At 36.2% G+C, this 24,223-nt stretch overlaps 1 protein-coding gene across 3 annotated transcripts in view; it reads right to left on the reverse strand.

Moving 5' to 3' along the window:
- The window catches only part of hyx (cell division cycle 73 hyrax), a 66,371-nt gene that overhangs the window by 28,255 nt on the left and 13,893 nt on the right, over window positions 1-24,223 (reverse strand). Inside the window, exons 3-5 of one of the 3 annotated variants that reach the window (XM_081764195.1) lie at window positions 23,888-24,150; window positions 17,556-17,775; window positions 5,276-5,353 (exon numbers count right to left, since the gene is read on the reverse strand). In XM_081764195.1, coding sequence (XP_081620321.1) covers window positions 5,276-5,353; window positions 17,556-17,775; window positions 23,888-24,150 — 561 coding nt within the window. Of the gene's footprint in view, window positions 1-5,275; window positions 5,354-7,593; window positions 17,531-17,555; window positions 17,776-23,887; window positions 24,151-24,223 lie in introns of those variants that run through there. The other 2 variants (XM_081764196.1, XM_081764197.1) reach the window with 2 other exon arrangements.

Raw genomic sequence — 24,223 nt, forward strand, 5'->3', positions numbered from 1 at the left:
GAACTGGGTTATCTATAAAAAAATGTCTAAAAGTTTTAAGAGGAAGGGAAAATCGTGTACCGCATGATATAGCGGAATCATGAGTTTGCAGCGGAATAGCGCGATCCTTACTCTCGAACAAAAATAGTGAGACATGTGCTTTTTATGTTATTCCTTTTTACAAACAGTACAATGGAGAGGCAGAAAGGCCTTTCGCTGCAACTAAGGCTTTGTTTAAGGTAAAGACTGATACTCTTTCCTTTAACCTGAACGTTTCCCTGACAAACTTCTCCAAGGACTCCTCATTATCGCAATTATCTTCTGTAGCATCTGTTTGTACAATCCGCAGCAAAAAACCGGCAACATGAGAATGTATTGTGAAACGACGAAGTCTTTTGCTCCAAAATAAGTGCGCAGGGGAGGAAGTCGAAGTATCTCCTGGCGTGATTCGTGCCACTTAGACGTTATGTTGATTCCCTGCGCTGTTAGGCATAGTTTCACAATAAACTGTACATTTCCCCTCTCAGTGATTTTAACGTCACACGTAGCCTAGGCCTAAGATTTCTTTCATATCGCATTATCGTAAAACTGATCCAGGATTTGGGGTGACTGATCACAGAACATATTGCATATGCCCATACCACTTGAAAACTTGTGTTTTGTTCTTCCTGACAATATACCACAGAAAATATCTCTGATTTCATCTATTTTCAGACCTGAAAAGATAGGATGTCAAAGCGCTGTATTCCCTAAATCTACTTCTATGAATTTTAACTTGTAGCAGAACCGTACAAGTAGTTTGAAACAATAATAAAGAGTGGGGTAAAGACAGTGTGAACGAATTATGTTGTGGGTTTTGTATGTAGTTCTGATGCTGGCGAAGACGATGACTATCACCGAAGCAGATTCGCGGCAAACGACGCAAGAATTTGCGGATGAAATGAAGGTTGATCATTGGATCTTCGAATTACATTTGTAATAGAATGGTGAAAAAGACGGAAAAATGAAAGCCACAATAATCAACAGTCAATCACGAAAATCAGATTTTGAATTTTGTATTCAACAAAACCGAACCATATCTCGATTGCACGGTTCACTACAGTTTCTTCAGTCTGGGCAAATCTATCACAATCAAGAAGTACTGTCAGAAAATTAGCAGAATGAATAAAGATACTGTAACACCTATGTCAAGCATTGGTCTACAGGAATGGTCCAATTGTTAGACGATAAATAATGCTGCAAAGGTATATGCATTGAGAAACTCTCCCTTATGCACCATGTTCACTAGAACTCTCGAACTGAGAATTACCTTTTCTAGCATTCAGACAAGCTCTCTTGTCAACGTGTTTTCAGCAATCAATCCAGTGTTCAAAACGTCTTCGAAGACTATTTGCTCCAGAACCGTAATAGACTTTCATGTTACAGAGGTATAATACCTTGTTTTTGGTTTGCAGAACTGTGTTCATATTATTGAGTTTTATTAAAATTAATTTCATTCATATTCAGCAAGTTACTTAAGTTTGTACTTGCGCTGGAGTGCCTGCATTATTCTGCAACCCAATCAGGGTGTCTACTAAAATTGCAGAGTGAAATTTCGTGACTTTTTCATGACCTTTTCTTTACTAAACCATAACATTTTCTACCATTCTCAAGAGCGAATTTGGGTGCGAATTAGGCCGAAGTTTCACGCACGCGATAGAAGCATGCTTTGCCTGTGATTTGCTAGCATCTAAAGCTGACCATAGACATTTCTGGTGGTGAATTTTGACGTTTTATAGAACAAAATTTTCTAGTCTGTACTTATATTTGAACAGATAAAAAAAAAAAAAAAAAAAAAATCATGACCGAGAAGCTAAATTTCTTAACTTTCATGACCATTTTCTGATTTCGTGACTTTTTCATGACTTTCGTGACCGATAGACACCCTGCCAATATTTTAAGAAAATGCCTTATCGAAGAATCATTGTTTGATATAGACCCTTTAAATTATCCTGTTTCCTGTCTCTATGGGAAGGATTTATTTTGTTTAACGTCCCACGATTATGCTCCCCTCCCCGATTAACACCACCTTTACGAAGACATTTACTTCTCGGGTGGAGAGGATCGGGTGCTACAGTGAAATTTAGAGCTATGTTGGCGGTAGTTTACTACCAGAAGGGCCACTCCTAGTAAATTGATCTAAATGGAGTAGCCAGACGAAGAGTGTTTTGGGAGAAGGCTGCAGTTCTCCAGTAGCCAAGTTGGCAGAAATCATAGTGATAGGTACAGCAACTTCAACATTAATCCCAGACGTGGTCAGACTGACTTTAACGACTGGGGTACTGTAGGGTGGAAAGCAACGGAAAACCACCACTCTATTTTCCCTAGTTTGCTGATAGCAGGAAGAGAACATTTGTGTAATGGTCTTTTGCAGGTCAAAATATAGTTCCACAGGTAAAATATCGCCCCAACCGGATCTCAGGGAGGGGGATATTTTAGGAAGGACTATTGGAAGAGAAAGTAACAATGTGGGGACGCTAGATAGAGCAAGAAGGACAAGCACGAGCAAAAGGTTTAGCATAAGGATATGGAACGTACGTACCTGTTACAGGGAGGAAAATTAGAAAATCTTATAAGAAATGAAACAAAAAATCTAGATTTGGTAGGAGATTGTGAAGTTAGATAGGAAGGTAAAGGGATATTGAACAGTGAAGGATATAGAATGTTTTACTCAGGTAATGAAAAGGGTAGTCATAATGGTATAGGAATAATTCCTGGTAAGCGCTTAAAAGAGAAGGTAGTGAAAATAGAATCTGTTGATGATAGAGTTTGAAAAAAAAATCTAGTGGTGATATAGACATACACACTGACGACTTCGCATACAACTGAAGAAATAAAGGCAGATTACAATAAAATTGAATTATAGATAGAGAGAAGAGGGGTGCATATGTAATTGTAATGTAATGGGAAATGTCAATGCAGCTGTGGAAGAAAAACAGGATTGTAATATAGGCAAATATGGTTTAGACGAAATAAATACAAGGGGAAAAGAACTGGTCAATTTCTGTCGACAGAATTCACTAATAATTGGGAACACTTGGTTCAACCAGCACAAGAGAAGATATATCTGAGAAACCTCAACAAACGGCTGAAGATATCACATAGACTCTGTTATGATTGAGGACAGGTATCGGAATAGTTTGAAGAACGCGACGACCCTCCCTGGGGCCGACATTTTCTCTGATCACCTCAACGTATCTTCTTCCGCTACTGTACAAAAACATGGTGACGCGTTCTTTCCTTCCATAAAAGAAAGGTAAAGAGAAAAAGAAAGAAAAACTCCGTAAAAAGGAAATACGTTCAACGAACCCCGAAATCGTCTTATTATTTCCAAGATGCAGGGTAAGGAGTGTTTATTTTTTTCTCCTCTATATAATCAATATGTCCTATAAAAAAAAATGAAATCTTCCCATTTTACGTCCCATGGTTATGCCAGCTAGGCTAAAGGAGACGGTGATGGTGAGAAATCAAGGCAATGGTGGAACGAATAAAGTAAGAGGAAACGGGAGAACTCACTTCCTGTACACGGTATTTGTCCACCACGAAGTCCACTTGGCACGAGCTGGGATTGAATCAGGGACCTCGCGCACCAGAGATACAATACAAGTTTAAGTAATTGGACACACTTCTCATACTCAACAGCACGTACTTGCTACTCAACAGCACGTGAGTCGTTCCGATATCAACGCTCAACGATAGTACACATAAAGCACTGAATAGTGGAACTGTTAAAATGGAAATTTGTCCAACTTGAAAAGGACATAATATTAGATTATTTCAAGTGAAAGAACCCATAGAATGTGCTTTTGACGGCTCGATTACGATAGTTTTGACATCAATAGGGATGACGAAACGACACTGGAAAAATGCAATATCTTAAAAGACGCAAAAGAAAAATAACTTTCTGACCAGAGTAACACACTTATTTAGTAACACTGAAATAATGTATTATAAATACAATTTTAACAACTTAACGCTGACTCCCTCACTCAATTCGTACCTGTCTGTCTAAGGAAGAATCAAGTTGGTGAAATTGTGAAACATTTTAGCTTTAATAAATAAGAGTATTACCCTGGTCAGAAGAAAATATGGATAACATGAAGTCATCATTTACATTTCACACCGGCCGGTGTGAAAAATTTGAAATTAATCAGAGAACATTTGTTATATAAGAGTGGCTTCATTGTGAAGCATAAATCAGATGATGATACACCATGAAGTCATTTTGGGGTAGATTCAATAATTGTACTTCAGTTGCTTGAACAGTGCGTTTGTTACGCTACTTATGCCCCTTATCTGAAAGGATAAACTCGAATAATAAGCAGAAAATTTACGGTTACTTAAACTTACTCATGCGCGCTGAATTTACACGTTTACCCAATCGAAATTGGCTAGAGGGAGAGAAAATCAAAGACGTTAAGACATTTCCCATTTAGTTAGTCTAATATCCTCGGAAAAAGAAGTGAAAAAGACGGAGGTTCAAGAATAAAGCAAGCTAAACAAGCATTCAATAAGAAAATAATATTACTAACATAGAACATTGCTAGTATCGTTGGATATTCGAAAACGATTTACTAAAAACTCTTGGATTGAGCGTGGCGCTTTACGGATCAGAGATATGGACATCGAGAAAAACTGAAATATCCAAGCTGGAAGCATTTGAAATGTGGTGTTGGCGCAGAATGCTGCGCATATCATGGACCGAAAAGAAAAGGAATGAAGACGTACTAAAGGAAGCTAACGAAGGACAACAGGTCATGAAGATGATAGGAAAAAGAAGAAACAGCATGCTTGGCCATCTTATTCGGCACTCCTATTCATAGAGGGAAAGGCGGAAGGAAAATCAAGAAGACCAAAGGTAGATGCAGTTACGAAGAAGAGAGTTTATCAAAATATCAAACAGCTCTCTCAAAGGAGAGAAAAGTTTTAAAATTTCCATGTTGCCCACCAACCTATGGTTGAGGAGAGAGAGAAAAGGATCCAATCGAAATTTCCGTGAGGAACTAGAACGACATATACAATACAAATCGAGTAGCTTTCGTTACCCGTAGAAAAGGCCTGTTTCACGAACTATATAGTAACAACATGCTCACCGTACTACAGGAACTTATGGGCAATTTACCGAATTATAACTGTTACATACATACAGTCTACCAAAGTAAATGCGACTAACCAATTTCTATAGGTGTTCAACTACTTTCCCCACATAATGTATATGAATATATCAACAAAGTATCATCTTAAAACAAGACATTACCTTAGCAACAGCGGCAGCAGCAGTAACGCTCATTGGAATATGAAGAGATTGTGTCTTCTGTAGGTTTTCTTCCTCATCCTAGAACAAGAATGTATAACTTAACACTAATATAGACGTTAAGAAATTAATTCAAGAGAATGAGAAATAAAAAATTACGTCATCTTTTTTAAATATATAATTATTAAGGATTTCTGAATGATTTTTTTTTCTTATATCGCACCTAATCTCAAAATTAATTATGATTGGTATCTAGGCAAGTAATTATTCGCATTCAACCCGTAGCAGAATCAAATACTGCAGTGGTATAAACTAATGAAAAGCATAGTTGATCACTATTGTGTTTCTGAATTATGTATTTTGTAATTCATAGCACACGTGTTATTAGTACACGTAAAAGTAAAATCAATACCATTAAAAGGAAGTTTCACCATAAAATTTTACTCAAAACACTACAACAGTTGGCTATTATTACAAAATCAAAATAAGACAAAACATACAATCTACAATCCTAGTTGATTATACATGCACTGACAAATAAATGCATCTTTCAAAATATACTTGAGCTAATAATGGAAAAATACAATAAATTGTTAATAACAATAAAAAAAGGATTCTATTTTGTCCTTTAATCACTATTTTTACACAAGACAACACGAAGACCCAAATTTATCAATAATTTTAAACGAACTTCCGCTGTTGGCTGCCTATTGGTGCTTATTTCAACTGACAGTCTACGGAGCAGAACCATGAATTTCAAAATTAAGCTTTGTTTTCAGCTGAAGACAACTGCAGTGGAATCCATCGAATGCTGATTAAGATTTTTGGTGTCATAAGGCTTTAATCCAAACAAGAACATTTGCGTGGTTTAAGCATTTCAAAGATTAATAATAAAATAAACAAATACCAACTCACAACCGTACCACCAACCACAAATACCAACCGTATATATATTTTTTTTCGTACAAGCACGACGACAAGGAGCCGTTGAAAGGTATGCGAAAAAGTTATTAATACAAGTACTTAACAGAGTTTAACACTTGTTCATTGTATTATTAGATATACACGTTATCAATGACTCCAAAGAGATTGCCTGGAGGTCTGTGAAGGATGCGTAACATTCGGGTAGACCATCATCATACACAACTTCGAAAACGAACGCGAAACCACCTGAAGTGATCCTTGAGGACAGAACGCAGGCAATCAAGATGTTTACACTGTAGTACTGCCAAAATGTCTTCATCCGTGGCAAAAATGCGAACTCAAGCTCACACCCTCGACATTCCCACGCGTTAAGCCAATAAGGGTTCAGCTGCTGCTAAGCGAGCGAGCTCTACAGCCGTCTACGCTATTGCGATAGCAGCGCTTGGGACGGAAGACTAGATGTCAAGTCAATGTAGTATATCTATACAGTAGGAGTATTAGTCAGGACATTTTAACACATTCTAACGAGTCATGAGACGAATTCCAACGAAGTTTAATCCTCTTCTTCTGAACAACGATCAACGAATCCATGGGCTCAGATCAAAGAACATGACCACTGTCCCCACTCACCCTACTCACCTGTCCTAGCTCTTTGCATTTTCTACTTCTTTAGTAAAAATAAATTCTAGGTGTAAGGTCAGTTTTAACTACTGAAGAGATCCAAGTGGAATCGCAATGGTTCTTCAACACACTAGAGCACGAGAACTTCCAGTACTGCTCTCAACAACGGGAAAATCGCTGAAATCGTTCCACACAAGCCCAAAGCGAGGATGGAAATTAGGATTTAAGGGGTTTTCTGATTTTTACGTGAAAATTCTCGGAGATTTGGGCAGTACCTCGTATTTTGAAAAATGTAAAGACGATGACGAAGAAGAAGAAGGAAAAATGATGGAGTTAATGAGAACCTCTGAATGACAAAGAACGTTATTCTCAATAATTTACCGAAATCCAAACTCAAATCGATCAATCCGTTTTTAAGTCCACAGAAGAAAAGGCGTCAGGTGATAATTCAGTTACGACCTTGTTACTGAAAATCTAGGAATTATATAACTTTCTGCATTGGTAGGTACTCCAATTATGTAAAATCTATGCGAACTCTCCTAATAATAATAATAATAATAATAACCCCTTTAGTTCAATTATATACACATAATTAGCAAGAAAAACTGTAAATTCTATAATGAATCAAATAAGAAGCTACATTAAGAGCATTTCTAGTTTCTTCTACATATCAAATTCTAAATTTTCTACATACACTGATACTAACATAACACTAGCTAAAGGTTAGTAATTTATAACAGAAATCAAAACATGCAAGAGAGGAAATATTAGCTTACCTTCTTACTGTTGTGCAAGTCCCCTTCAGGAGTCCAAATTCCAAAGCTTCTCGAAGTTCTTCAATTAACACACTCACGCATGATGATACCAAACTCGCTCTCAAATTATGATTTACGTTTTTGGCAGGAAAATACAACGAAACTGACCGGCAAGTTTACAGCGTATCTATCATTTTATAATTAAAATGACAAATATATATTATATATATAAAATGTATAAGTTTTATTTTCGTAAACTTATATTTTTGTTTACATAAAATCAAATTTAACAAAATCCAAATAATGGCACGAAATTCCGAACTATACTGTCAGTTAAAGTAATGCAGAAGAAAAACTATTTTAATCCAATTATTTTCTCACTTACCCTTGATCACATTTCTAGGGGAAAAAAACGTGGTTCTCGCATTCAATTTTGGTTAAGTAAAGTCCTTCTTTTCGTAATGTTTCTTATGTGGTTAGCGTCGCGTCTTCGAAACGAAAGACTCGGGTTCAATTACTGACCCAAGTTCATATGATTCGGACTTCATATTAAGCTGTATCTACATCTTATATACAGCCTCTGTGCTGACAGGAAGCTAAACTTCAATATAGAACCTACCATCAAATGATGGTTTCTTTGTACTTTTCATTATGAGCGAAGATAAATACGTGCTTGTTTTTCATTCTACGATTATCGTGTTATTTTGCGTGTGATAACTATTACCTGCGTAATGAAAACTGTGTGCACAGTATCAATAACTTTAAAAAAGTAATAATCTCTCTGCATAACAATGAAGACAGATTACAGTACGTACTTTTATTAAGTAAAATGAATAAATAAAATCCCTTAAAAAGGCATGAATTTACTTCATTGTTACTAACAAAAAATATTTAAATAATTTCCGTTTCAATTTCTTTGAAAAATTTAACCTGCATTAAAATTACATTAAATTTTATCAAAAATCAACCTTTCCTACCCACAGACCAAAATTCTCGCCCTCTGACAGACATGTTGAATGCTTCTATTGTACAGATAGTTATCAAAATAACTGCAACACGCGATCTCTGAGCTTTAGTAACATAAATTATAGTGCACTGCAAGTGTCTTGTAGTGGTCCTATGCTGGACGACAGAGAGTAGCATACGAGGACTGTGGTACAGATTCATGTATGCAACAGGCCTTTTATTGATGCTGTGCAGGATGATAGTGAGTAACACATGAGAAAGTGGACACCGTCGTGAGACAAATTGGGAAGCCACGTGAATAAAAGACGTGACGGTCAATAGGTCTAGAAAGTTCCTGATATGCCTGTTACCAGAGACAGGGAGACGCAGCGAGCTGATCACGCGTTCGTCTCTGAGCTAGACGTAGTTCAACCAATCGCTAACAGATGGCGTTGGAGTGGCTCAGGCCCGCAAAGAGCTGTTACGTTAAATGGTTTGCTTTGGTACAGGCCACATTTCGTGATGAAAAACGGGAGACCTCTCTGAATTTCAAAGAGGGTAAATTGTAGATATGCGAATAGTTGGAGCAAATATGTACAATATTGCCAACACATAAGATGTATCGAGAGCAACAGGTATGCCGGCAGATACCGCAGTACTTGCCGAAAGAGTAAAAGTGAGCAGAAACCAAGCTTGTGTGAGAAGATTTGCCGAACATTGAGCAGCATTTTCACACACACACACAAAAGTACAGCAAATGCGGTAACACTTCGCATAGAATTCAATCAATATCTGGAACGACCTGCTTCTACAATCACAGACTGACGAAAAATAAGATGAAATGGAACTTTTACGCTCCGCAGTTATGCCCTTTAGGATAAAGATGACGGATGATTAACGAAAGTGAACGATTATGAACAAATTGGTGGAGTATAAATGTGGGAGAATCCACAGAAGGCCTACGAACATGATCATGATGTTCAAGAACAGAAACTAGTATGGTCTCGCATCGAATCGAATCCCCTCGCGCCAAAAGTAAGAGCTCTACCACTATATATATATAGGGTAGACCATGTCCTTGTAACTTGGACCATGGGTAAAAAGACGCTGAAATTTTGTACCAGTCAAATATCAGCAAGGAGACAGTTTGGCATACTCTGTGATACCACAAGATTAACAACAGTGTTGTTAAATCAACAAAGTTTCATTTTTTCAAATGGAACAGTGTCAGGTTATTACACATTTCCAATTTACATGTAAAACGTAAACACACAATACCATAGTTGTCGTGCAGTGTTGCAAACTAAGGACACTAAAATATCACAAATATCGAAAAACATCCCAATTCTACAACAACAATAACGCAATTGAGATGCACAAAGTAATGCCACATCCAAAGTGCCTTAATGTTGAATACTACGGGTCATCATATGACGTATTTCGATTAAGTAGAAACAAAGTTAGAAAGAACTGAAAATTCGACTTTTCTTAAAAGACTCCACTTGAAAAGGTGTTTAGATAAGTATCACATCGAATTACCAACATGATTTCCAATAGCCATAAAGAAAATAATGTTGTTTACAGCAATTTGATATCCCTAACTATTTGCACGGCTCATAGTGCCCTGGTCTCTTGTAAATAGTTGAAAAGTGACCAAAAGCACACGAAAAAGTGACCAAAATCTCATCATGCCCCTTTTTTCCTTTGTCAATTTCTCTATCACCTCTCTCTTTGTTTGTTGTTTTGTTTTCTTCTTTACTTCTTTTTGAGCTTCCTTCTTTCTTAGGTTTTCTAAGTATGCTTTGTAGTTATGGTAAGCAGACTTAGCAGATGTAAGAAGCTTCTGAGTAAGTGGAACCAGTTATGGCCTATTTCCGAACTACTTCATCCCAGACATTACATTTAACTTAGCATTGAGAATTCTCAAAGCCATGAACTATTCAAATTCATCACTTACTCTTAAGAAGAACATACAAGAAGCATAACACAAGACAGTTGAGTTGACTGTGAGTTTAACGACCCGTTCAGCACCAAGGCTGTATGAGACGTGGACCTACTGATTAACGTGGAATCCAAACATGAGCTCCCGCAGAGAATCGAACCTGGGTCTCCCACGCCATAGGCGCGTACGCTAACCGCTTAGACACGAAGGAACTCCAAATTTTAAACAGTGTTGCTAACATTAACAGTTTTTACTATATCTCCAGAATGGTTTGGGTTATCAAATCGCTGTAAATGGCAATGTGATCTTGACATCTCTTGAAAACCATCTATGCAATTGGATGGGTACTTTTTCGAAATAAAGCAATTTTTTGAAATAAAGGCTTTTGAAATACCCATACCCTTGTAAGTATCTTCATATTCATTCGAAAACCATCATATTACGACCATAGTATTAGATCATAGCAGGCTGTTTCAATTGCGTTATTATTGCAGTAGACACCACAAAAATTTGGATGTTTGTGATACTGTACCATCGTTAGTTTACAACACTGAAAATGAAATGAAATCTTTGAGTTTTACGTCCCACGGTTATGCCGGTTGGGCTAAAGGAGACGGTGATTATGAGAAATGAATGAAATGGTGGAATGAAGAAAGTGGGAGGAAACGGGAGAACCCCGAGAAAACCCACGCACACGGTGTTTGTCCACCACAAAGTTCACTTGGCGGGAGCAGGTTTACAACACTGAATAATAAATGTAATATTGTAAGTTTTCGATTAACATGTAATAAGCTGATGCACTACCATTCGAAAAAAATGAAACTATGTGTTGGATTGACAACACTGTTAACCTTGTGGTATCTCAGAGTATGCCAAACAATGTCCTCTGCCGATATTTGCACGATACAAAAGAAGTGAATGACCTCTGCTGTGTTGCCAATTTGTCATTCAGTCGTTTGGTCTTGGCGAGTGAAGATTGTTGGCTATCTTAGGATGACTACCAAGAAAGTGTACAGCGAAGTCCGTGAAATAATTAATTGTGGCAACCGTGTCCGCATGCAACTATTGAGGGATCTCGTTCACAGCACCTTGTTCCTCCTCTTTCGAAGGAAGTACAGGAAAAACAAACTGACAGAAGCGCCAGCAAGGGTACACCTGAAATAGAAAGTCTCTAGTACTTATTTCTTCATTTACATATAATCATAATGCCGCAGTTGAGAATCTGCGCGCTCACGAAGGATCTCTGTATGGAAGCATCGCCACATTTTTTTCTTTTTCTTTTCCTTTTTTTTTTTTTTTATGTACAAACCACCTACTGGAAAAAATGTCCGATAATCAGCTGAGCATGGCCAGAGTTTATAGTAACACAAAGAATTCTGAATCTGAATAATATTCAACCATTCTATGTGATACTTGACCCGACTTCCATTTTAGAATTGAAGATTTCTACTGCGTTTTAATACCACAACCACACTATATTACGATGGAGTATGTATACGGATCCGAAAAACGAGTATCCAAATCAGAACCTAGAATCGGGTACCCACATCCACTATTACTCAGCTGTTTCAGGATCCGGTTCTGGTAATCCTGAGTCTGCAGCTGACAGATTTTTTGCCCAAAGAAATCTTACCACTCCGTGTAACTCACATTTTGCGGGATTTTCTATGGCAGAACACATTTTGTCACGTTATAACCAGCACACGTGCGGCAGTTCGATGCTTTCCCTAGCATAGCTAGAAGCTCACTCACATCATAAATTGAGTGATCTAAAAACGGTGGCTTTCCCCCAAGGATGTTATAAAATAGAGGATCTGCCCATACGTATCTTTATCATATGAACTCATTGAAGCCAAAAAAACAATCGAGCATCGTCTGAGCCGGCAGGTTTAATTGACTATTCTCGTTTCCGCCATGATTGTTGGCTCGAAACACTGCGATCTTAGTGGCGCGGAGTGGGCAGAGTAGGTGTGGCGAAGCTGTGACGTATGGCTTCACGATTTTGTTGTATGGGCACATCCTCTATTTTATAACATCCTTGCTTTCCGCCCACTACTATTAGCGCCACGCCACAATGGCTGTTACTTTCAGAATTACCCACGTGTTGTCATAAAATCACCACTTTTGAAGGATTTAGATTTTTGGGCTTTCGGTGTCTATGACCATTTTGTCCGTTATATGAGGGATGACGTCTTTCGGCGAGCACATTATCCGGGGAAAGGGAAGGAAGCAAGCAGCCTGGGGCCTATAAGTTAGGTACCACCCCGGCATTTGCCTAGCGTGAATGAGAAAACCCTTCTTACACTGAAAAAGCTTTTTACACTTTTTTGACCGAGTGTCCCCACCGGGAATCGAACCCGGGACTGCTCACATTTACCAATTTTGAAGTACGAACACACGTTCATCCTTTGATAACGTTCTATTCACTCTAAGTGTATTTAATTACAAATGCAACTAGGTTTAAAATAACGTCTTACAACGTATTATTCACAAACCACATTTTGTCTCGAACTACACAATAACGAATTCTTTACGTTAGTCAGCTGCTCTACTCAATCTCTTCTCTATAGTCAATTGAGAACTGAACAGTTGGTAGTGTCAAGAGACTTAAGGCCCACCCTGTACTCATGTATCTTCGTAACTCGCTTTTTTATATTTAATGAGTCAATGTGAGTTTCTGCCAAATATATACATATATTTTTCATTATCGGAATTTAACAGAGTCATCTTCTACTTGTAATGGGAGTGGCATTACTCAAAAACGGAACATATGAGACAAAAATACTGCTAACAGGTTGGGACACTACTTAGCCAAACCCATGTACGAGCATACAGAAGTTATTTCAAAACAAATGCCGACGAAAGGACGAAATTATTACACAGTGCGAAAGGAAAATACACATACTATATTTGATTTGTCAGAAGTTAGACTTGCTATGCTGCTATGAAGTTAGCATCTACGTTTGCTACCTACAATAACAGCGAAACTTCCTTTAACTAAGTATATATAAAATTTTCCATTACTACATATACACCAAGAAAAAGAAATTGTCTCGTTATTAAAATAAATCGACAGGCCCATATACACGAAAGCAGTAAACACAGAGATAATCTGACACTTATATATCTCTTACAATATATATAAAATAACACATACATAGAAAATTCACACAACAAAACAACCTCAAATTTATTTTTTTACTTAGGTCTACATATAGTTAAATGTCACTGTACAGTCGCAGCAAAAGTATACACCTACTAGAAAATAAAACTAATTTTCTGTAATACTAAAAATAGTACGCAAGGTAAGTAACATGTTATCGTGGGTACTTCCGAAAGTTCCTTCCTTACTTGGCTCATCAAATTTTCGGAGTCCACCTAACCAACGAGGTGACTGATATAGTTAGACCATGAAATGAAAAGGAATCTTTACGTCCCACGCTTATGCCGGCTAGATTAAAGAAGACGGTGATGATACAAATGAAGAAAATGGTGGAATAAAGAAAGTGGGAGAACCCCGAGAAAACTTACGCATACGGTGTTTGTCCACCACAAGGATCATTGGCAAGAGCTGGGAATGAACCAAGGACATGCACCAGAAATGAACGCTCTACCACTGAGCAACCGCGGCCCCTATAGTTATATCAATCTTGAGAACAAAAATAAGAGCAAAACAATTATTCCTAAAATGAAAATTAACAAATACAACCACTTCCTCCACTACTCAAATTGGATTATTACAGTTTTTACTTTCTTTCTTCTTTTATAACTGGGCACGCTCTTAAAATGTTTTACTGAAGTTCGTTCTCATTATAATACAGTCAGTTATTACTCTTCTTTGTCACGTAATAATTTTGATTAAGAACATACATCATTTTTTCTACCTAAAAGAACACGTAATTTAGAAATCAAACCTACTAGTAGAATTTAATAAAAGTACAATGTATTTTTTGATAAAGATTTCCAGTCTGGAAGCAAAATGTTCCTAATATATGAATAGTTCCTTGAGGACTAGTAGCTTTTATTTAAATTTATCTTCGATATCACGAGTGTTCACATCGTTTCAATATCTGAGTACACTGATCTAATGGCTATAGACATAATAAACTTTGGTCGTCTTCAAATGGGAGGTACTCTTGGCGCAAACTTTTCAGACTTCCATTCAAACTTTCGACACTAACCTACCTAAGTATTACAATGAAGATAGTTCTTAAGAGTACAGACCGGGAATGAGAAATCAAGAGGGGAGCGTTGCTTATTATTGTTGAAACTAGGAACATATCCTCAGTAACCTACCTTTCACTCATTTATTTCTACCTCGCCTCAAACAAACATTCGTGAATGGAAAAATGAAATGAAATAATTGATTTACATTCCAACTGTAATGCCCTTTAAGCTAGAGGAGGCTGATGATCTAATAAAAGTGAATGATCACGAAAAAAGTAGTGGAATGACGATGTTCGAGGAAACAGGAGAACCATGGACATGATGTCGTCCACTCTAAACTTTCTTGGCCTCTGACCGAGCCACGGACCCCTAACACCAACGGTGAGCACTCTACCACCAAGCCCACACTGCTCCCTACATATATGAATAGTTCTGTTCTGTGGTCATTCCTAAATTGGTATCGAATAGGTGTTTGAAGTAAAAATGTGTATTATTCTCTAAGCTTCAATTTATCTGCAGGCCAACCCCGCTGATCTAGCGCCTAGCGCGTGCCTTTGGTGATCATGATTCCAGGTTCGATTCCCAAGGTTTCGAAATCATTCATTACCATTAATCATCAGTCTTCTTTAGGCTAAAGGGAATGATCGTCGGGTGTTAACTAAAAAAATCATATATTAAAAACTAATGTGTATAATTCCTTTTTAAGAAAATTTTAACCGATAATTGCAGTACGTCCCACGGGTATTTTTCTTCGGGGCTAAGACTTAAAGAATACTCTCTATGCCAGTAATGTGCAACAACCGGCCAGAAGGCTGGCTGCTGCCCGCTGAGCCCTATTATCCGGCCAACCTGATCCATTACTGGAAATATATTTTTTTACGTAACCTCCTAACCTGAGCGGATTTTTTCCCCTGGATAACTGATGTCCATCTTTAAAATTTCTTTCGCATTGGAACATTCAATTTATCACCGAAAATTGAAAGACGATTTCAAAACATGAAGGATCAAGTTCCCCACTAAAATAGTAAGTAAACAGAGTTTTCTGCGTTTCTTTAGTAAGTAAGCATTTTGGTTACCGTGATAGCAGTTTTTCTCTTTCTGTGATATTGCTATACGATGAACAAATTTCTCCATTGAATATGACTATTCAGTTATTGTGAAAATGTTATACATTGTCTTGTACGGCCCTCGACAGTGGTAAGGCCTTTGTGATTGGCCCACTCTTTGTTCAAACTTGCACATGCCTGCTCTATGCTGTTCTTCACATGTGTACATTACACCAAACAATGATGTAAGAATATATACAGACTCTTAGTATTAAAACAGTCATCTCTTAGAGTTGGTACACTATTACAATATTAAGAGTTTGTATGTATCCTCACCCAACTGTTTGTTGTGTAAAGATAAGCACAAAGAGTATTCTTAAGCCTTAGCCCCGAAAAAAGAGTAGCAGTGGAACGTACTGGAAATCTCGACTAACTACTGAAGAAAAAGGAACATTATACAAGTTTTTTTTTTTTTTTTTTTTTTTTTTTTTTTTTTTTTTTTTTTTTTTTTTTTAAAGTATATAATGTATTCCATACGCTCAATTAGCAGTTAAAAATTTTCATTTCACTTTCACTTGATGTCCGAATTCTAACGACAATGTATAATTTGAATATATTAATCAGCTTCCAAGCAGAAGTTAGTTCTGTGAAATGGCGGTTATTGATCTCGCACCCAAGCAACAGTATACAACCAGAACTAACTGAATGTGATTCTACACATATTTTATGACGGAGGCAAAATGAACGTCGGAAACTAACGCACTTAAGAGCATTCTGAAATAAACACATATTATTTGAAAATGTATTTCCTTTTTAAATCAAAGATTAAGCGTAAACTATTTATTCGCATCGTAATAAAAAGGTTCCAATGCTGTTGCTTGCGACTTTTATCAATTTCCCAACGTTTTGCAGTACTTAGGCCATTGCAGTGGGTGACAAAATGATAAGAAGAAGAAAGCAAACTGTTATTAAAAACATTTAAGCAGTTATATTCCAAACAAAAAGCTGTGTCTATTCTGTTGCTTCTGTTACCTGTTCACATCCTCATATACAGGGTTGCCACGTATGGTTATCCGTTATTTCGATCTTATTCTGAATCTTTTTGCAGTTATCTGAAATTGGCTTTACGGATCGCGGTCCTCCACCTCTTTCTATCTTGTGTCACATCCACTGTGACACCACATAGAAGAAAAAGCGAAACGCTCCGAAACAGCGTGAAAATGATAATGGTAAATAAATAGAATTCCTACCTTTAGTACGCGATTCAACATATTATTACACATTAGACTCATTAAAAAGATTTTCCACATTTTGGACTATCCTAGAGGAGTTATAAGACGTAAATAATTGAAAACAAATTTTACAAAAACTGATGATCACTTTTTGAACTGCACAATAAAACAAGAGATGTCATTATTTGTTAAGTTTACGCTTAATCAGAAAAATTTATCTCTGGATTAGTTAGTCCATTGCAATTCTGGAACATTAATTATCATACACTGATCACCAGCTTAGCATAGGTATATTCGTTTCTACATATTTTTAAAGAAGTTGTGATTAATAGATTTCTTGTTACAATGTAGGTATAGTCTAATGCTTTCGTGGAAAGTTAACTTCCAGCTCTACAATAATTTTCTACTATTAATATTAGCAACACTCTACAATTCATCTGGATTAATGAGGACAAAAAAAAAAAAAAAAAAAAAATTAAGTGCAGAAAGCGATTATAACTTTTTCTGGTAATTTTGTACTAAATTGAAACGGGCTTTTCACATATGCTTTAATGCAGAAAATTATCATTACTTCTTTACTTTGTAAAAATTTCAACGCATTTAGTCTAAATCTAGTTAAATCACTAGAAGATAACATGTTAAGTAACCTACCTTTCCCGCACTTTGCAAGATGGTTGATCTAGTTCTCCACTGTCTTTCCCTTGAAATAATATCCTTCGTGACATCAACATCAAAATCCAGCATACCTCGCAGATCCGATCCTAGTCCGACATCATCCTGTCTGATTGTGGTTCTCTTTTTCGCTAAACGTTTTGCTTTGATTGCTGCGATTTTTTCTACTGACATAGCCTCTGATAAAGACCTAGAAACGCTAAAAAAAATGAATTACAGTATAGCAAAAGGCCATGTTTTAACACGTGTACAATGTGGCCAAACCTGCACAGAGGCCAACAGCGCGTTTTAAAGATTAAAATTAAAATGCTAGGACAAAATGCAAAAGTGACATGTTAATAAACTAATAATTTAGTTAACACATTCCGGACGGACTGCGAGCATAGCTCGCAGTGAATGTTTTGTCCCTGTAGACGGGCTGTGAGCTATGCTCGCACTGTACTATTCTTTTTTGTAGCAATGAAACGATGGGCGACGCTCACACCTCGTTTCGTGTATTTGTTAATCGTGAGTACGTGGTTCAGATTCCAAGCGCTAGGTGGCGTGTGTGTTCAGTTTTTGTCACAACTGAGCTGTAATTACACCTTTGTAGGAATGCGCGGTTTTTGCCTTTACTTGTGAAAATGGCGAAGTTGTTGAACTTTTTCATACAAAGGCTAATTACCTGTGATTTTCGAATTTCCATGTTCACATAACAAGCATCATTGTTGAAACTCTCACATTGTGTATTTTGTGGCTCTTTTCCAACTATAGCTTACATATTACATGCGTATAGGATATTTTTGTAGTTTTTGTTACATTGTAAAAATTTTTCTCGCTTTGCGTAATTGATATATGTATATATGCAGTAAAAAGTTAGAAAATATATACCAAGTGTTGAATGTTACACAACTGTGTAAAGGGGAAGTTTTGTAGTTTATAAAATGGTATAATAAATAGCATTGTGTTGAAAACTGTATTTTCTATGAATTTTTAAAATATGCCAAAAAAAACCGTCGTCTACAGGGAAAAATCAGGTATTAAAAGGTCCGTCCGGAATGGGTTAATATCGTATTTACTCGAATACAAGCGCTTCGTTAAGTACTCCCTACAAGATCACTAAGCAACTATCAAACTAATGGCTCCTCTTTATACGTAAAATTAGAGTTTGTTCAAAGAGAAATACTTTTCAAGGTAAGAGTTACCGGTAATACCTCTCTACATTCTGAAAAATATAATCTTGAACTTACAGACGAACAGTATTGAGTTGAGGTGATTTTGAGTTTAACGTCCCTTTTAGCAGCGATGCTATATGAGACGGAACCTATTGATTAACGTGGAATCCGAACCCACTGAGCTCCCGCCGGGAATTGAACCCGGGTCTCCCACGCCAAGACACACAGTATTGTGAACTTAAAAATTAAACAATAGACAATCAAAATTTACATTGTCAACATTCTCAAATTAGTTTTTCTTTACAAAATTTAATTGAATAAAGCAAATTAAAAAGTATCTATAATGGTACCAACCGGTAAATCTTACTTTTTGTCCAAAAACGTATTGTGTGATTAAAGAGCTCCTCAAGCATTTTAGGAGCTCTATATTTCGGAAAAAGATGGCGCACATATTTGAGTAAATACGGTAATTAAATTATTGACGGGGCCGAGTTTTATAATCATACCTAAGCACACAACCCAATAACTGATATTGTTTGTAGGAGAGTACAAAAAACAAGTTTTCATTGTATGCTTATTGATATAACTGACAATAAAATGCTAAAAAATAGTTTTTGTACTCGATTTAAATTTATAAAATTTGAAGTGTAAAGGGGAGTGTATCAGAGCTTATATGGTCCCTCATGATTTATATATATAAAACGAATTTTACAGTTACTACTTAAGCGAATCCACACATTCAAGAATTTACAAATAAAAAGAAATTTTCGGAAATGCTATAATATGTGTTTCCTTACTTTAATTTAAAAGTTTATATATCGACTTTTAGATCTCCAGCTTAAGCGAATCCTCACATTCGGAACTTTCTTATTAAACAAACGGCAATTTCGGCATTTTAAAAATGTTCCATTGTACCTTAGGGGTGAAATTCTCAAAATTCTGAAACACTTGCATCTTATTTTAATTAACAGTTTATATGCCGAGTTTTATCCCTCTAACTTCAGAGATTCGTGATATATATTATTCTTGATTTAAAAAATAATCCCTCTCTTGGTAGGCGGAAAGTACTACACGAAAGTAATATTAATGGGTTATAAGACAAAGCCTTCTTTAGACTATTATCAGCAATTGTTAGTGATTTAATGTTAGAATACAGTTACTTATTAGTGTAATAGCACATTATAGGTAATACGTAAATATGAATGAATTGCTAAGATTAATGTGCAGCAAATATAACCACTGTTGTTAAAAATACTTTTTTTTTTTTTTTAAAATCACAAAACCCCCTTTAGGATACGTACTTCCAAAAATCCTTCCTTATTCCTTGCTGTTGTGACGAAAGTATTATTATTCTGTAAAAATTCGACGTTTCTACCTATAGCAGTACCGCCTAGGTGACGATGTCACTCACTCTTATTCTTTTATATAATACTATATAGGTAATGGTTACAAACAAGGATCAAGCATCGAGTCTTGCAATATTTCCACAACCCAAGCAGCAGAAGCGTGTATACGCCGTGATTAAGTACAAGGTAGAACTGGCTCAAGAAGTAGTGATAGTGACGACGAGTGCTGAACAATGTCTAATACGAGAACTGTAACAGTATAAGTTTGAACGCTGCGGCAGCAACCAAAAACATTCGTCATGCGAAAGACGAAGGTGTAGTGAATTACAACAAAACAACTCGTTGATTCCTGAAATTTCGTACAGGCTATATAAATGTCAAAGGACAGCTAACGTCCGGCCGCTCCAAAAATAAAAGATTCTGAGGTCATACGACACGCCATTGAGGTAAATTCATCCAGCTGAACACGACGACTGTCAAACCAATTCAGCATGTTATAGTCCACTGTAAGCGTCGTCACCTTTACGAACTCGAGAAAATCATCAGAATTTGCCGTATTCACGACTCGTAGTGGTCTGGTCTCTTCTAAATAGTTAAAAAAGTGACCAAAATCTCATCAAAAAACAACTTTAAACCTTGATGCAAAACTTGGGCATAAATTGAATTTTACTTTTTTTCCCCCCAACCAAAATAGAGCCGGCTGGATCATAGCTGAAATACGTAATGTTTTAACATGTTAAGATTAAAAATTATTTAAGTTTGCCAGCTAATGAAAGAAATGGGTTACTTACGTTTAAAGGTTCATTATTAATTACATACTTTACACAGTTTTGTATTTTAAGAGGGCTCTCAAGCCCACCTTGAGAGCTTAAGCACCCACCAACTACCCACTGTGCTTTAGAAAGAATAAAGGCTGAAGTGAGAATAAAGCTGAATTGGTTCACATGTGGCAGTAAGTACTGAAGTTTTCGGAAGAGTAATAAGTAACAAATTTTTACCTTTTCCCATTTATTTTTATAATATTTTTCTTAGAAAACTGTCAATGCAAAACATAAATTGCACAAATTAAAAAAAAAGTAACTTTTAGCACATGCTCCCAATTTTGCCGCTTCAGATTACTATCTGTTTCGGTCCATGGCGCACTTCTTGAAACTACGATGCTTCACAACACCAGGGGATGGAAACGCCAGTGACTGACCTCTCTGTCTCTAAGAATAAGACGTGGAATCAAGGAATGGCATGACGGTAGTTGCACACAGTCCAACACGAGGGCTTTCGAATATTAATCTGCTTTCATTGTACCGTAATAAATACAGGTATGTCGCGTACCAGAATATTTGCAAGACTTATGACTTACCTTGTATTCAATAATTTACTAAATCACTAATTATAATTTCCTTTCTGCATATATATTTAACACCTATCTAAGTTACAGCATTTTTTAATTGATAATCGTTAAAAATTAACTATAAAGCTAGCTTTAGCTTTCCCGGGTTAAGTTCCAAAGACAAAAAAGAATACTGAGCAATCTTGCTAAATTTAATCCAATGCCCGTGATTGTAAACGCACAGCTTCTTGTTGAGAAACGAAAATTATTTGCACATTATTATAACAAATTCTTTTTATTTCCTTTGTCTAACAAGGGACATCACCCAATTGTCCGGCTCCGATTTCATTTTTTTTTTCCTGATAGAGGACATGTATGCATTATTTGTGATGACAGAAATTTTTGACATGGTGTGTTTTTTTATATATATATATATATATATATATAATTTTTAAGTTTTGATGTGGTTATTAGAGATTGCTGCAGAAGTCCCTTACTACCCTTTGTAAACGAAGTGTTAATGAAAGAACAACCATGTAGATATATATAAGGCCTAGGGAGAAGTCGTATGGTAGGTATTACCTTGACGATAGCCATCTTGAAATCCGCCATTTTGAATTAAGGTCAAGTTTCTTAAATGGAAATAGGGTAATATGATACATAATTTCGGGCTAGAATTTAATCAGGAAGACAATGGTGAAGTTAGTATTTAGATACGCCCATTTGAGGAAAAGTTACAGGCATATTAATTGCCTATACTTACATGTGCGTAAGTCCCTTACCTCCGCTTCTAACCCGCGTATTAATGATAATAAGTGCATAAAAGCTTCGGTAATATATATACCTAGAGGCAAGTGATACGGTAAGGGTAACCTTGACGGCGGCCATTTTGAATTAAAGTGAAGTTTTGAAAATGAAAACCATAGCATGTGACACACCATTTTAATAGCAAATTTTCCCAAAAAGCCAATGGTATGCTTATTTTTTTCTCTATAGTTAACCAGTATGAATTTACGACTCTTTCTAATGTGCACCAAACGTCCATTATTTGGTCTTTCAAATTAGCAACACTCCTAATTTTCACCGCATGTTTTAAGATTCCAACTGGCACTTTGCAATTGTTGCCATGGCTCATGTTATCTAAATTTATTACTTTTTTTTTTTTTTTTTTTTTTTAGTTACGATTTATCAATTCATGAATAGTGTTGTGATATGCATCCAGCAATTTTTCTGAATTTTGAAGACTTGCAATGTAACTATTTATTTCCTATATCTGCCCTTCAAAACCTCGTTTACTGACATGAATCAAATCACAACGAAACAATTCCAACTTCGCATCCAGGTAACACCCAAGACCTAGCTTGTAAGGATAGTAGATGAGATGAGAAATCAAATGAAAATTCATTTCAAAAAGAAAACCGAAATATGATTGTTGAGTAAATCAATCGTCTTTTGTTTTGTTTTATATTTATGTCTTTACTGTTTATTTATTTATTTTTATGGCAATTTTTTAGCAAATCAGACAAAAATGTCATTCGTTTGCTAGCGATTGTTGTCGAAGGTTCATATTTGTAAGATTTATAATCACTTTTGATTGGGAACTCCATTAAGTTACACCTCTTTATAAACAAGTTCCCTGTTTTCATATCATGTTCATGGTACAAACAGCGTGTTGGAAAGTCATATTATGCCTCTTTGATATTTTCTATCATTGGTGCTGTCCCTTTAAAGTTGTATTTATTAAAAATATTTTATTGTTTGGCGTTTCGCAACTTGTAGGCTACATTTTCTGATAGTTTAGTGTTGATATAACAACAATTTGTTATAATTTCATTTGTATTTCTTTATTTCACATAGGTCCATATAGGCTTCTCATGTATTCTGGTTTAAAATAAATAATTCTTCAAACTCAGAAAGATTGCTGTATGCTTATCACAACACTATTCATGAACTGACAAATCGCAACTGCGTATCTTAAAAATAACTTCACCACTGTCTTCCTGATTAAATTCTAGCCCGAAATTATGTATCATATTACCCCACCCCCATTTCAAAAACTTGACCTTAATTCAAAATGGCGGATTTCAAGATGGCTATCGTCAAGTTAATACCTACCATACGACTTCCCCCTAGGCCTTATATGTATCTACATTGTTGTTCTTTCATTAACACTCTGTTTACAAAGGGTAGTAAGGGACTTCTGCAGTAATATTTAATAACCACATCACAACTCTTAAAAAAGAAAAGAAAAGAAAGAAATCGGAGCCGGACAATTGGGTGATGTCCCTTGTAAGTTAGTAATGCAGTTTCGCCTTTAACGAACGTCTAAACTAAACCCTATTCTTTTACTATGCGGTTATTTCCCGATATAGAGTTTTCCGCGATTTTTAGTATTATTTTGATTTTAACAATCTTTCTGAAAACTGCGAATCATATTGCATAAAATTAAAAGAATATACAAAAAAAATATATATATATATTTACTTTATGTTATCAACTGTCACGGACGCTTCTTTGGGAGCATCAAATCGTGCAGCCAACTGTTCTTTCACCTTCTGGACTTGGGTCTCCTCAAAACGAGGTTTCTTGGCAAGTGACTCCAAAGTATCTTCGGCTGTTCGCTTCACTTGCGTTGGGATTTCCAACGGCGCAGCCTTATCAATACTGGCAGACGAAGAGGTTTCGCCATTCAAATAGGCCAACAGATCTTTCCGGTCAGGTCTTCGAACGACAGGAATGTTGACAGCCTGAAATATACACATAATATTAATATTTTAATTAACATGTCTTACGAACCACCAATTATACTTTAAAATACAA

This window comes from Thermobia domestica, chromosome 7 (genome assembly GCF_964235325.1).
Source record: "Thermobia domestica chromosome 7, izTheDome1.hap1.1, whole genome shotgun sequence".
Classification (NCBI taxonomy): Eukaryota; Metazoa; Arthropoda; class Insecta; order Zygentoma; family Lepismatidae; genus Thermobia; species Thermobia domestica.